The 16330-nt window shown below is 46.7% G+C and overlaps 1 protein-coding gene across 15 annotated transcripts in view; it reads right to left on the reverse strand.

Moving 5' to 3' along the window:
• PUM2 (pumilio RNA binding family member 2) overlaps positions 1 to 16330 on the reverse strand; it is a 315445-nt gene that overhangs the window by 89058 nt on the left and 210057 nt on the right. For all 15 annotated transcript variants that reach the window (XM_033938769.1, XM_033938776.1, XM_033938772.1 and 12 more), the window contains one exon: positions 2202 to 2273. In XM_033938769.1, coding sequence (XP_033794660.1) covers positions 2202 to 2273 — 72 coding nt within the window. The remainder of the gene's footprint in view (positions 1 to 2201; positions 2274 to 16330) is intronic.

Here is a 16330-nt window from a genome sequence, read left to right on the forward strand (position 1 = left end):
TGCGGAACTCCCGCAAACGCCCCTGGGCAGTGCCACCCCGAGACGCTGGGCGAGCACGGTCCTCAGGCAGACGGGGCACCTTTGAGTCCGTCAGAGTCTGAAGCAACTTATCTAAGTCCTCTCCAAACAAAAAGACCCCTGGAAGGGAAATTTAGTAAGCTTAGCTTTGGACTCAGCATCCGCCGACCAAGCGTGAAGCCACAAAATACACTGCGCGGTCACGCCAAAGGCCATAGACTTAGCCAACATCCGCACAAGTCATAAAGAGCATCCAAGAGGAACGAGGCAGCCATCTCAATCTTCGCCACCTCCTGATCGACCAAAGGCCAATCATCAGACTCCCGATCCAGGACACGCTCAGCCCACCGAAACACGGCGCGAGCTACCAGCCCCCCACAAATAGCCGCCTGGACCCCAAAGGCAAAGACCTGAAAATTTTGCTTAAGAATGTTCTCCAACTTGCGCTCCTCAGAGGCCCGCAAGGCAGAACCGCCCTCAACAGGCACGGTATGCCGCTTAGAAATTGCTGAGACCACCGCGTCAACGACTGGCGACATTAAAGTAGCCCGATCCCCCTCTGGGATGGGATACAAACGAGCCATGATGCGCGCCAAACGAAACGGCGCCTCCGGCGTTTTCCACTGTTCCAATACAATATCCCGAATATCCTGATGCATAGGAAAAGAGTGGGAAACGGTACGGATCCCCCTAAGCAGAGGGTCCCCCCACACGCGGAGTCTCCGGCGGTGCATCCTCAAAACGCAACACCGAAGAAACCTGTTGAATCAGGTCCGGTAGCTCATCCCTCTGAAAAAGGCGCACCACGGATGCCTCTTCGCCGGAGGACGGGAAACTCGACAACCCGCCGCCAGCGGCCGTCCCCTCGAGAGGGTCCTGGAAATCCGCAAAAGGGTCCAGGTCCTCATCCAGGCCGACACACTCCTCAGACCATAAATCCTCGTCCCAAGACACCCGCGGATGCTTGGACAAGGGAGGAGGAGGGGACGCCACAACAGACGAGAGAGTCAAAGCCGCAAGGAGTGCGGAGGAAACCCCACTCCCCGAAACTCCCTGGGCGCATCCGGGACCCCCAGCCGCCTGAAAATAGGCTCTGCACAAAGAAAAAAAAGAAAAAAGAAATCAGGGGAAAAACCCACCCGGGGGTCTCAAGGGACTCCCTGCCACAGCAGGGGGCCCAGCAGAAACCTGCCCCTTTTTTTCCAATACAGGGGGAAGGTCACCTGAGGTTGCAGACAAAATGGAGGGGCCAGACTGTGAAAATGGCGACTTTCCCGCCAAAAATGCTCCCTCCATAGTCTGTAGCGGCTGAGAAGCCTGAACAGTCCCAGCCGCTAAAACAGGCAAGTCGGCATCAGCTGTCAAAAAATTAGCTGAGAGGTTATCCTTCGAGGAATCCCTCCGTGGGCGGTTGGGGAAGACCGGCTTTCCCACTGCTCCCAGCCGACTCGCGAGGCACCATCGGCGAGGAGCTCTGGGCGCCTGCAGCCGCTGCCGACGGAGCTCCACCACCTCACCGGCCCAAACCGCCGAGTTCAGGCCGGCCGCGAGTGCCTCGCGGCTGGACCAAATTGTGTCCCACTCCCCCGGAGAAGAGCACAATTGCTCCATACGCGACCTAGCTAGAAACAAAGTGCCGGTTAGATGAAAAAATACAGTAAAAAACAGTAAACTGACAGGGAAGCAACCCTGCAGACCGGCACTACCTCAGGATTTTTTTTTTTTTACCGAACAGACTCCACAGGCTCTTGAAGCAATATGCCTTGCTTGATTTAGGGGGCAAGGCTTACTGCTGAGGCTCATCTAAAAAAATGTGGGGAGGTGAAGGAAGTGGGGGGAGGGACCCCGCTTGAGACCCGCCGGGTTTGACACCCCCGAGGTCGGACGGACCCCCAAACAGGGCCCACCCAAGCTCTGTCCGGCCAAAAACAGGGACTAGAAACCCCCTAAACAAATTCCAACAGCCCTACCAAGGGAGATGGGTACAGATCACTCAACACCTGCTGGAGACTGAAAGAAGACTGAGGTAAATAGAGAAGGGAGTATATTATATACTGTCCCACAGTTTTGTTTTCAGTCTCCACCTGCTGGTCATGATTGGATATATACCCCATTTGTAAAGATTAACCTCTACTGGTCTGGAGAGTGCTAAAGAATATTGGCTAAACAGTATTTTGACTCACCTTGATAAAGAGGGCCCAACAATCTTCTCTGTCTCCTACCTGCTGTAGGTGGAGCAAGGTCTCCCCCTGTTCCTGGATATCCAGGTTAAAAGGACAGGAGACAAAAACAAACATAAAAAACCAGAGATTAGAGATGCTAAAATGCTATACCAGCTTAAAAATAATTTTCAGAGTTTGCTACAGATAATCAGAGAAGCTTTTGTAAGAATATTTTCATAATAAGTCCAGTTATACAAATTATTTATCCTGGGATGCTTTTAGTTGTGTTAATTAAACCACCTTCTTTATTGGATCATTTATTTTCATTACAAGAAATATACAACTCTATCATAATATAAAATATTTTCAAATCTGTCAAAGAGGCATTTCCAGGATTACAAAAATAGTAACAGCACACAAATATTTAAAATCATGGTAGCGCAGCAATAATATGCAAATTGAAGCTGCGGCCTAAACCTAATAGAAAAAAAAAATTGAACAAAAACTACCACTGCAGCTGCCTAATTTTACTATGGACAGAAACATAGCAGATATTAAAACTGGAGATTTAAAGTACAGACCCAAAATGGTTACATTTCTGTGATTTTCTTTGTACATGCCTGAATGTAATTAAGTAACAGAAATATGATTGCAGATAAAGGCCAAATGGCCCATCCAGTCTGCCCATCCACAGCATCCACTATCTCCTCCTCTCTCTAACAGATCCCACAAGCTTGTCCCAAACTTTCTTGAATTCTGACAGTTTTTGTGTCTACCATCGCTACTGGGAGCTTATTCCATGCATTTACCACCCTTTCTGTAAAAAAGTATTTTCTTAGATTACTCCTGCGCAAACAGCTGATGGAAGTTTGGAGCCATAGGATACAGTCTAGACATAGTTTGTCCTCCTTTAGAGAGCCTTCAGGAAACTCTCATTAGTTAGTGACTAAGAAGGTGATGTCTGGATGACAGGAAAAAAGGTCATCTGTGCATTAGTGCCGCTCATAACGGAGTGCTGAGAGGTGGAAGGGTTTTAGGCATCAAGCTTCAATGAAGAGAGTGTGTCAGAAATGGCATGTGAAATGGAAGCTGATTTGAAAAGGTGACACATTGAGGGATCATCACCGTGATCCGTAGCCTCTCCTGCCTCTGGACCCCGAAAGGGATCCCAAATCATCCACAGATGCAGAAGAGCCATATGATAATAAGGGCATTGAAAGAGTCTTCCAATCATCCCAGTTATGCTCCAAAGTGTCACTGACTCTAGGAGACGGCATGGTATGAGGTGGAGATGTCTGCATGGGAGATGGATTTCCTAAGACAGAGCTGGTGTGCTCAAAGGCAGCAGAGCACTTCCTGGACCTGTTAAGCAGCCTTTCCATAAAATTGGAAAAGCCTTGCACCAGAGGCCAAGAGGACCCCCTGCAAGACTCCAGAATGGGGAATAAGGGTCTCCTCCGCCACCATGCAATTGCGTTTTGCTTCCTTGTTGCTGTGATCTATGAGATGGATCCCTTCCCTGCAGACCAAGCTTTCCGGGGTTTCAAGGCCTTGGAAGACTGATTAGAGGCTGAGCCTGAAACTCCCGCCTCTTCCTTCCATGCCCCATGGAATATGGCCATTCCTCAGCTGGCAAATCTGTGCAATAAACACAGGAATTGGAGCTAGACTGACCTGGAGCATCCATTACACATGATCCCTAGGCAAAACAAGGGGTTCTGAGGCAGAAAAAAGGACTTTGAAAAACAAATTGCTAAAAATCCAAGATAGCTGCCGCCAGAACTTTCACGTCAAAAACGGCCTGTTGGCTTAACTGTAAATTGAAAAATAGCGAAAAGGGGTTTTGGGGATGAGGGAACCTAACCCCAACCCCAGATACCCTCAAAACTGTTTTAAAAAAAATCTTAACCCCCCCTCTCCAATTTTCCCCATAGGGGAGTACTCACTGTGACTTCTAGTGCCTGCTAGCGTGTATCAGTCTGCCTGCAAGGAAAGGATTTCTGTCTCAGAGATAGCCAGCACAAATCTGCCATTGGAGATCTTCTGGCTGCTGGTAAGGCGGACCACGACCATGAACTCCCACCCCTGACAATCCATGTGATGTGCATGGGGGGGGGACACCTTCACAGATGGCTCCCTGATGCCCAGAGGGTTGTTACGCAGAGGCCCCACTGTCTGCGCTCAAAACTTTGACAAATCACCAGGCAAGTGACACAAAGCAACCTGGCTCCACAAGTACTCCAAGAGATTGGCCTGGGAGCAGTAGTCCACCCATGCAGGACTGCGTCTTTTTCCCGGCAGAATGAGCAAAAGGTGACCTCTAAGCATTGAAGTCATGCAGAAAATTCAAAGACTGATGGCAAAAATATCCCAAAATAACAAAAGATCAGAACACAACTTCTGAGTTTGTATGAAGAAGGAAAAAATGAAGGGGGAGCTGTTCTCCACTGTAGAAGGGGAAAAGTTCAGAGTTTTGGAGCAACACCCTTCTGCATATTCGTAACTAATGGGAAGCAACAGATACTGTATAGAATCTTATGTCTTCGCTACTGAAAGAAAGAAAAGCAGATGACTAAATTAATCTGAGGCTTAAAGGTGAGCTTATGGTCAAAGGTGACTACCAGGACTTTGATGTGGTCTTTTGTAAGGAAGGGATTGGTTGTCAATGACAAATGAAGGCAGAAGAGGGTTACAAGAATTAGAGAAAAGACTCACATTTTGTTGTTGAGAAAAAGATGATTCGATTTAAGTTTGAATGAAACTTGTTCAAGACAATCATTGAAACAAAGAAGAGGAGAGATCAGAATTATGACAGAGATAGAAATTAACTGTCATAACCTACAGCATTAACAGATAGCCTCTAAAAGGAACAGTAGGGCTTAGTTAACTGTTCTTTAAAACAAATGAACAAAAAACAAACTTAATTAACTAACTTCCATAGATTACAATCTTTTCCCCATAGCTAGAAGCTGAAACTTTCTGCCAGAGGGAGAAACCTATCAGTAACAGTTTAGAGAATGACATGGGAATGAAAACCCTTAAGACAGAGCCCCGGAGATAAGCGGGGCGTGACAAGATGGCGGTGGATGATTGCAGGCGCCTTCTTTACCTGATACTGTGTTTTTTCCTGCCGCTTAGATGCCGCATTCGAAGAGGAAGGGGGTGATAAGGGCCGTTCCTTCGCCGGCCCTTTCTTCAACACCCATCCAGCAAACCGTCGACCGCTTCTTTGCGGCTCTGCTGATGGCAACCCAAGTTCCCGGAGGAAATGTCCCGGCTTTGGGGGAAGGCGGTGGGGAGCCTTCTCCCCTTTCGGGGATTTAAATATCCTTGTCCCCTCCGGATCCATCTATTCCCATGTGTCCAGCTTCTGCCGGGGCTCAGCTGCGGGAGAACCATGGCCCCGGAAGGGAATCCATGGGGCTGCCCGGTGAGGGCAGTGCAGGAAAGCTGAAGGAATTAACAACATCAACATCTACACCAACAGAGGCTTCCTTAGGAGATATTTGGTTGCTCCTACAACGGCTGGAGGTTTCTATGGTCAAAAATACTGAGGAGGTAATAGACATCAACTCTAAGATTGATACTTTAACTAAAACTATTGACTCAGTTAAATTGGATTTCTCAAGCCAAAACAAACAGATACAGGAAGATATACAGCAACTTCAAATGTTTAAAATAGCAACAATTAAAGATAATTCCTCTATACATAGAAAACTAGAGCAATTTGAAAATTATAATAGGAGATTGAATCTTCGTATTTTGAACTTCCCAATTTCACCTGGTATTCCGCCTATTGATTTCTTCAAAAGATATTTAATTGAGAATTTGGGAATTTCTTCTGAAAATATTTCACCTTTAAACAAAATTTACTATTTGCCGAATAAAAAGATTCCTCAGAGAAATATGGAGAAAAACAATGGACGAGAGGAACAGATTGATTTTGCTAATGTTACTGCTCTTCTAGAACAAACTTTGAATCCAGATACTGAGAGAACTACGCTTCTAATATCTTTTGTTTTTGAGCAAGACTTAAATATGATCTTAAGATTATATTTTTAAAATTCTCAAAAACTATTTGGAGCACAACGTATCTGGATTTATCCAGATGTTTCCAAAGTGACTCAAGAGCGAAGAAAATATTTTCTTTCCTTATGCCAAGAAACTCTTAAATTGGGAGCCACATACCTATTAGCTTATCCCTGTAAATGTTTGGTGAGGTATTTGGGAACCAAGTATGTTTTTTTCTCTCCTAAGAGTCAAAAAGATCACTAAGGATTGATTTAGAATGGAATACAATTAGAAGGTAGCCGTGCCTCACTAAGCCTTTTCCTTTGAACTAAATTCTTAATTTATGTCTCCAATATTATTTGATTATCACACCCCCTTTTATTGTGGTCTAAGGAAGGGATAATGTTCTATTTGAATATGTTTTTTCTTTCAATAATTGGTAAGATTGTTTCTTTCTCTGTGTTGCATGGAACAAGATTACTCTTGTGAATTGTAATTAAAACTTAAATAAAGAATTTAATAAAAAATTTTTTTTAAAAAAAGACAGAGCCCCCGGAGATGGGGTGGTGATAGGGACAGAACCCGCAGGGACATGGCGGGGATAGGGACAGGAACAGAGCCTGCAGGGACAGGGACAAATTTTGTTCCTGTCTTATTCTTTAAAAACTAGAGACTAGCATTAATATGTAAAAACACATCTTAAGACAATTGGCAACTGAATTTAATGATTTAAAAACAAACTGCAGAAGCTGCTTTTGGAATTCAATGAACTACTGTTAAATGACATTAATTGTATCTTGTCTGCCATCTACAATGACCTTCCATCATGTGCACAGCTGCTCAAGCATCTTATTTTTATGGCAACAGATTCATCCATCGTTGCTGGCATCAAGGAATATTTCTAACATTTAATAGACACTTATTTTCCTGTTCATCCACTACACAGTTTAGGTTCTCTTCCATGCCCATGTCTGAAAGACAATCCAATTACCTTTCCAGATGATTTATAAACACAGGCAATTGAATCTTTGAGAAGGTTGTACCAAAACCAGATAGAAATGGAAGGCTCTATTTGTGCTTTATAAACAGTTGTACAGAATATTGTCACTTTTTATACTACTATCCATTCAGTCATGTCCGACCCTTGGTTTCTTTCAATTTTTTGATGTTCACTCCTGTGTCATTCTTGATGGTATCCAGCCAATGGGCCTTTGATCTCCCTTGCTTCCTTTTTATCACTGACCATTTCGAGTAGCAACTTCTTTTCTAGTGAATTTGCCCACATCACATGACCAAAATAGGTTTGGTAATCTTGCCTCCAGGGACAACTCTGGGTTTATATGATCCCTTTTTATACTTTAACAAAAATATTTAAATATAAAATGATAAGTGGTTGAGGCCTGTGCAAATGAGGAGAGTCTGTGGGGATGTGGATAGAGCTTGCAAGGTAGGGGCGGGGATGGAGATGAAGCCTTTGGGTACAGGGCGAGGGCAGGGATAGAGCCCATGGGAACAGTATGGGAATGGGGGTCAGAGCTTTCAGGGATGGGATGGGGACAAAGTCACCATGTCATTCTCTAGTTCAGTCCCTTAAACTGGTTGAGGTCAATGAAACAATCTGGTGTATATCAGTAGTCTCAAATCTCAAACAAAACCAGACGTCTAAAGTTTATGTTAATCTTCAAAGTGAGTAGTATGGCAATCCATTCATAACAATTTCTCTGTTCATAGATCAATGAGCCATCAGAAGCAACCCTCCAACGTGTATAGACACGAAATGTTATAGAGTTTTAATGCCGCCATGCTTCCTCATTGGCTCAAACACTTCTTATATGGAAATTTAAAAAAATATATATATCTATCTAAATTCTTACTTTTAAATTAAACTTAACAACTTATCTTTAGAGTCTTGGTGTAGCATAAAGTTTAACATATGCTAGAAGACTGAATAGCGCCACCGCCATGCATTTTTCGTATGCTGTTAACTACTTCAGGGCGCAGTCATCTATCAACAAAAAGGAAAGCATTACTACAACACAGTCCTATCTGTACTCTAAATAGATATTATTAAAGAACCTAGCGGTACACTTACTTCAATAATTGTTAACTTTTAACGTGGTGGGTACACACGCTCCACTCCAAGTAAACTGTTTGAAGGGAGCGGCCCATCTTCTCCATGTCATAAAGGACGCAAAGCTCACTGATTGGCTAATCCTGACCACAACCATAGGAGAGGCAAATTTCAAATGCTACATGAAGTTATACTAAAGACATCCTGGTCTTGTGTATACTAATGTTGGAAGGTCTTCCATGCTTTAGCGCAGGCAAACACCATGGACGACTTCTTAGATTGAGAAGCGTATCAAATACAAGGGTAGAATATCCTTTATGCTCTAAGGTTGTGCACTCAAGAGCCATGCCGTAAGAGCAAAGCAACCCCGATGAAATCTTCTGCCCAATGTGCGGCAGCAGCGGTCAAAAAAGCAAACAGGATGCAAGGAATGATTAAAAAAGGGATGGTTAACAAGACTAAGAATGTTATAATGCAGCTGTATCGCTCCATGGTACGACCTCATTTGGAATACTGTGTTCAATTCTGGTCTCCTTATCTCAAGAAAGATATAGCAGCACTAGAAAAGGTTCAAAAAAGAGCAACCAAGATGATAAAGGGGATGGAACTCCTCTCGTATGAGGAAAGACTAAAAAGGTTAGGGCTCTTCAGCTTGGAAAAGAGACAGCTGAGGGTAGACATGATTGAAGTCTAGAAAATCCTGAGTGGAGTAGAATGGGTACAAGTGGATTGATTTTTCACTTCGTCAAAAATTACAAAGACTAGGGGACACTCGAAGTTATTTTTAAAACCAATAAGAGGAAATTATTTTTTACTCAGAGAATAGTTAAGTTCTGGAACGTGTTGCCAGAGGTTGTGGTAAGAACAACTAGCGTAGCTGGTTTTAAGAAAGGTTTGGACAATTTCCTGGAGGAACAGCCCAGTCTGTTACTGAGAAAGACATGGGGAAACCACTGCTTGCCCTGGATCGGTAGCATGGAATGTTGCTACTTGTTGGATTTTGGCCAGGTACTAGGAACCTGGATTGGCCACTGTAAGAAGGGGCTACTGGGTTTGATGGACCATTGGTCTGACCTGGTAAGGCTATTCTTATGTTCTTATACCCTTGAGAGAGAATGTCTGGTTAGATACTTAGGCACAGGCTGTGACTCACATGCAGACAAATCAGACCCACGTACCACAGTCTTCGAGGATAATCTGGAACCACCAGAATGATGTGGCAGGAATGAGCTGCAATCCTCCAAATGACATGGGTGATCATGAGCCAAGGAAGAAAGACGTATAGAAGGACTCCCGAAGGCCAAGGTTGAACCAGAGCCTCAAGCCTCTTGCTTCCTGGCTCGTATCTTCGACTGACAAAGCGCTTTGCCTTCTTGTTTCTTGCCGTGATCATGAAGTTGAAGCAGAGCTGTCCCCAGAGCCCCACAATCGCTTGGAACACCTCTTGAGATAGGCCCCACTCACCTGGATCCAGAGTCTGTCTGCTGAGGAACTCTGCTTGAATGCTGTCCACTCCTGCCATATATGCTGCCATCAGCACCAGGAGATGACGTTCCATCCAAATGAAAGAAGGCGGGCTTCCTGATCTAAAAAAGTAATCTTGGTTCCTCTCAGGCAACTGACAATCTACTGCCGTCGTATTGTCGGAGAAGACCCTGACCGCTTGACCCTCCAGGGCGTTCTGCAATCTCATCAAGGCCAGATGAATGGCCCGGAGGTCTAGTCGGTTGATTGACCACTTTCTCTGTGACAGAGTTCAAACCCCCTGTATAGGACAACGGTTACAGTGAGCTCCCAAGCCCCAAAGGCTGGCATTCATCATTACCACAATCCAGGAAGCAATGTGGAGCAGAATGTCCTTGCAGAGTGATTGTGAGAGAATCCACCAGGCCATGTTTGCTCGGGCCTCCAAAGTCCATGGCAGGCACATCTGCAAGGCATCTCGGGTGGGGCGCCCAGCGAGAGAGCAAGGCTCTGACCAAGGGACTAAATCCAGCGTGACCACCATGGAAGATAATCAAATGCCGAAAAAAAATGACTTTTCCAGAAGAGCAGAAATCTGGACATACAGCTTCTGTCTGAAATCCACAGACAGGTAGACACGGCCTGCAGCCGTATCAAAGAGGACTCCCAGGTATTCTTGCAACTGTGTGGGTGTCAGATGGTTCTTCCTGAAGTTGACAATCCAGCCCAGGTTTACCAGCACTTGAAGCACCTGCTCCACTGTGCGTCATCCCTTAGCCAAAGAAGGAGCTCTGATCAACCAGTCGTCTAGATAAGGGTGAACTGGCAACCCTATCTTCCACAGGTAAGCTGCCACTACCCACCATCTCCTTGGTGAAGGTCCGAAGTGTTGTAGCCAGTCCAAAGGGCAGGGCCAAGAACTAGTAATGCAGTCCCAGAACATGAAACCGTAGAACTTGCAGTGGGCCAGAAATATGGGAATGTGTAAGAACACCTCCGTAAGATCTAGGGAGGTCAGGAATTCCCCTGGAACCACTGCTACAATGACCGACCGCACAGTCTCCATTTGGAAGTGGGGAATCTTGAGAGCCGCATTCACATGCCACAGATCTAGAATAGGCCTCAATCTTCTGAGCCTTTCTTTTGTACGATAAAGTCTACAGAGTATTTGCCGGAGCTTGAGAGGTCGAAAGGCACTGGCTCCATAGTTTGAATATTCAGTAAGCGCTGAACAGTAGCCTGGACTCTGAGTGCCTTGTCTGGGCTGGGCGTCCGGACGGAGAATCCACGAACCAATTTGACAGAAATGGCAAATTCCAGCTTGGAGCCTAATCGAATAATGTCCAAGACCCACTGGTCTGCTGTAATGCGCATCCAGGCAGGCCCCCTATTCGCAGCAGGGCATCCGGTGTCCTGGCGTCATTATGACTTTCTGGCAGGGTGTGCAGGATGGGCAGCAACACCTGTAGCCGACATATCAATCTCAGGAACTCTGGGAAATTCACTGCGATGTGCAATATGCATCCTGTTTGGAGCATCTGGAGCCACAAAAATTAGAACGACCAGATCCCCTGGAGGATCTTGATCTATCATCAGGCAGAGTCTTCACGCGACTGTCCATTATTGAATCCATGAGGTCAACCAGGCTTTTGCCAAATAATAACTGCCCCTTAAGAAGCAGCCTTACTAAAGTTGCCTTGGAAGCGGAATCACCAGCCCACTGCCTGACCCAGAGCATTTGGCGGGCCAAAATGGAATACCCTGACCCTTTGGCCAGCACTTTCAAAAGGTCATATAAGGCAACCACCATGTAATTCGTCCCAGCCATCAGAAGGTGAGAGGAGGCTCCACTGCATCAGTCTCCAGGGTTCCATAATGAAACTGTGCGGGACATTGATGCAACAACAATGGCGCACCGACAATCCCGCACCAGCTAAAAACTATTCCTGTTACCGCTATGAGTAGGGGTCTGCAGTAAACTGAGAAGTATTTGTGCTCACATTGGCGGGGGGGGGGGAGGGGGAGTTTTCAGTGTAGTGGGGGAGTTCCCCCCCAATATGAGCGCGAACACTTGGCAGTTTAGTGGGGGGGGGTCACCCCAACCCCCTCTGAGCGCTAACAGTAACAGTTTTTAGGTGGCGTGCAGAAGTACTGTGCGGGATTGTCTGCATGTAATTGTCTGCGCGGCAATGTCCCGTGCGATTTTGATGAATCACCATCTCTGGCATGCGCAACCAAGAGAGACAGACGGGTGCAACAAAAGTCGCCACCACAGCAGCTTTGATGTCTAAATTGGCAGTTTCAAAAAGTGTTCCGAGTACCACATCCACACAGTGGACCTGCATATCTTTTAACACAACTCCCCTATCACCGGGAAGAGATGTGTGCTTAGTCACCTGTGCCACCAAGGAATCCACCTTGGACTGCCCCAAAAGCTGACATGCCTGCGTCGGCGGATACAAGCGGGACAAAGGACCTTCCGAAAAGTCAAACTGCTCAAGAGACCATAAAACTCATATCTGGATACTAGGGAAATGTCACAGAATGTGAGCCAGGGAGAAGAAGTGGAAGCTTCAATGCTAAGAAATGTAAGGTCATGCACCTCGGAAGCGGAAATCCATGCAGGACGTACTTCTTGAACGGACAAACTTTAACTAGGACTTCAGCAGAACGAGATTTAGGAGTAATCATCAGTGCAGACATGAAAACTGCCAATCAAGTGGAGAAGGCTTCATCTAAGGCAAGGCAGATATTGGGTTGTATCAATAGAAGTTTCGTCAGCCGAAAGCCTGAAGTCATAATGCCGTTGTACAGGGCCATGGTGAGACCTCATCTGGAGTACTGTGTGCAATTTTGGAGGCCATATTACAGTAAAGATGTGCGCAGAATTGAATCGGTTTAGCGGACGGCCACCAGGATGATCTCGGGGCTCAAGGGTCTTTCGTATGAAGAGAGACTGAACAAATTGCAGCTCTACACTCTCGAGGAACGTAGGGAGAGGGGAGACATGATCGAAACATTTAAGTACCTCACGGGACGTGTCGAAGTGGAAGATGATATTTTCTTTCTCAAGGGACCCTTGGCCACAAGAGGGCACCCGCTCAAACTCAGGGCGGAAAATTTCATGGCGACACCAGAAAGTATTTCTTCACAGAGAGAGTGGTTGATCATTGGAACAAGCTTCCAGTGCAGGTGATCGAGGCAGACAGCGTGCCAGACTTTAAGAATAAATGAGATACCCATGTGGGATCCCTACGAGGGTCAAGATAAGAAAATTGGGTCATTAGGGCATAGACAGGGAGTGGGCAGACTTGATGGGCTGTAGCCCTTTTCTGCCGTCATCTTCTATGTTTCTATGGAACCGGCCAAGTCACTAAGTTCAATTCCTGCAAAGATTCAGCAATAAGATCAGGCAAAGCTGCACTTAAATAAGAACAGGACAGGAGGGCCATCACCAGGATCCAAAGCCCCCAAGGGATCTGCGGATCCAGCAAACAAGTCCAGATCCCCTGATCCAGGAAGGGCTGCACTGTCAAACAATGGATCAGAGAGGTCAGGGAGCAGCTTCTGGATCCCCCAGAACACGAGCAGGAAGAGCAACAGCTGGAGTGGACGGAGGCAAGGACTTCTCCAAGGATATGCCGCCCAAAGATACCTTAGGGAGGGATGGAGACCGCCCAGCAGAACATTTACTTTGAAATTCTGACCACAAAAACATCAAAGCCAGAGAAAGTATCTGGTCCCTGGGGCATAATGTCACCCTTAGATGACATAAATTGAACTTCTTAGGCTACGGAGGGTCCGCAGCCTGGCTGACCAAAGAACCAGCCGTGCCTAGCCTCAAAAACAATGGAGGAAGCCCCACCAGGCTAGCCAAGTGTTTAATCACTTGCTTCTGCGAGGGGGCAGCTGAACAAATTGCTACAGCACCCCTCCCCCAGCTGCGCCAGGCAGTGCAAAGATGCTCCAAAAGCACTAAATCTGTGCCAACCTGGCATGAATTCACATGAGGTCCTGAGGACTCTACCCTAGCAGTTTTCCAGGCAAAACACAAAGTTTTGAAGAAGCAGGGAGAAGAAAAAAAAGATGTCTAAAAATCCAAGATGGCCATCGGTACCAAATTCACACCAAAAATGCGATATTTTTTACACTTCACAAAACTTAAAAATGGTGATTTTAGGATTTTTCAGGAGGGGGAACACTTAGAAACACAGAATACCCCTAATTTTAAACTTTCCCCGACGTCTCTCACAGGCTGTCAGTACTGAGTGACTCACTGGGCTGCACCTGCTTTAGTAGCTGGAGAAGAATTCACTGCCACAATGCTGGGAATGCTCTCTCAAAGCTGATCTTCAGGCTGCTGGTCAGATTCCATTGTCTGACTATGCCTCTACCCCTGCAGGACTACTGGATGCGCACCAGGATGGGCAGGGGCATTAAAATGCAGCCGGCACGCTATGGAACATCACTGAGCCCCCTAAATGTGCCTAACAGTCTGCGCTCGACCCCTGTTCAATAGAAGATGAGACTACTTCAGGGACGGCCTTGAGCTCCAAAGACAACTATGCAGACTGGCTAAAAGGTACACAAAAGGGATCGGCCGGACAGCTATAGACCAAAGTCTGTGAATTCTCAAGCAGGCAGAGCTCCAAATTAGAGGTCTGCACGGGAACGGGGATCGCGGGGATCCCGCGGGTACCCCCCTGGCCCACGGGACTCCCACGGGGATGCCCCCTGACCCACGGGACTCCCACGGGGACGTCCCCTGGCCCACGGGACTCCCACGGGGATGAAAACAGCCTACCTAAATTCTGACGATGCAGGCATGCAGCTTACAAGTCCGGCGTCGCGGCGGGAAATAGCCATGCTGAGCAGTGAGCTCAGCACGTACAAAGATGAAAGCCTTGCTTGCTGATTGGTCCGGTGGCCCCGCCCCGCCGTGCCGCCGGACCAATCAGCAAGCAAGGCTTTCATCTGTGTACGTGCTGAGCTCACTGCTCAGCATGGCTATTTCCCGACGCGAGCATTAGGCTATTTTTGTCATTTCGGGTGGGGGGTGGCAGCGGCAGCAGCAGCAGCCTGAAAAAGAAATCATCCTGGCCGGGGTCAGTGTTATGCTCCGCAGCTTCTACAGCCTTCCTATCTCCTTCTCCCTTCTACCTGCTTCCGGCCACACCCCCTGCTCCGCGGCTCTCTTCGGCAACTCAGCAGCAGCGATCGACACAAGCTTCTGACGTCGGGGCCTACCCTCTGCGAGTCCCGCTTGTTGCAACTTCCTTTTTCCACAAAGGCGGGACTCGTAGAGGGAAGGCCTCGATGTCGGCAGCTTGTCTTGATCACTGCTGCTGACGAGTTGCTTAAGAGAGCCGCAGAGCAGGGGGGTGTTGCCAGGTGCAGGTAGAAGGGAGAGGGCCAGATGCAGGACTCGTGGGTGAGGGAGGAGAAGAGAGAGAGAAAGAGAGAGGGGAGGGAAACAAAAGGAAATATTTCATACTGGGCTGGGCCGGAGTGGAGGGAGGGTGGAAAGATTCTGGCTACCGGGTGCAGTAACAAAGGAAAAGGGGGGAAAGCTGAAAATGGAGATAGTGACACAAAGAAGAGAAAGGGTAAGCAGGACCTACTGAATAAGGATAGAGATACAGAGGGGACATGAAGAGGAAGTGAAATAGAGACATAGAAGTAATGCTGAAAAAGTGGTGGGGGGGAGATAAAGACATTGAAAGGGCAAATGGTGAACATGGGGTAAAGACAAGGACAGAGACAAATGAAGATTCTGAAAAAGTGGTGAGATAGGGATATAGGTGAGATGGATACAAAGAAGGGTGATGCTGGAAAATAGGTGGAATGGTAATTCTGACAAACACAGAAGGGAAATGCTGGATCAAGGAGAGATGGGGCTCAGGCTGGATGGAATGAGGAGAAATGCCTTGTTGGCCCGGGACTTCTTCTCCTACGTCAGAATTGACGTCAGGGAGCGGAATGCTGGTCAGCATGACGCTTCTGCAGGGAAAGCTTGGGACAGCGGTGGCTTGGGGGCTATTCCCCGATGGCGGTGGCAGCAAACCGAGTGGCTTGGGGGAGGGCACGGAGAAAGAAAGAAAGGGGGCAGACAGAGAGACAGAAAGAAGGGGGAACAGGGAGACAGAAAGAAAAAGTTGGGGGAGAGAATGAGGTCTGGAGGAGAGGAAACATACAGGAGGCTGAAAGAAAGGAAGAAAGATTGAATGCAAGTCAGAAGAAGAAAGTGCAACCAGAGACTCATGAAATCACCAAACAGCAAAGGTAGGAAAAATGATTTTATTTTCAATTTAGTGATCAAAATGTGTCTGTTTTGAGAATTTATATCTGCTGTCTATATTTTGCACTATGGCTCCCTTTTACTAAACCGCAATATCGTTTTTTAGCGCAGGGAGCCTATGAGCATTGAGAGCAGTGCGAGGCATTCAGCGTAACTCCCTGTGCTAAAACCTACTATTATGGTTTAGTAAAAAGGGAGGGGGTGTATTTGTCTATTTTTGTATTTTATTACCGAGGTGACATTGCATAGAGTCATCTGCCTTGGGAAATGTATATGGCAGATATCTTTGTTTTGTGTTCAAAAGAA

The sequence above is a fragment of the Geotrypetes seraphini genome, chromosome 3 (genome assembly GCF_902459505.1).
Source record: "Geotrypetes seraphini chromosome 3, aGeoSer1.1, whole genome shotgun sequence".
NCBI classification, from domain to species: Eukaryota; Metazoa; Chordata; class Amphibia; order Gymnophiona; family Dermophiidae; genus Geotrypetes; species Geotrypetes seraphini.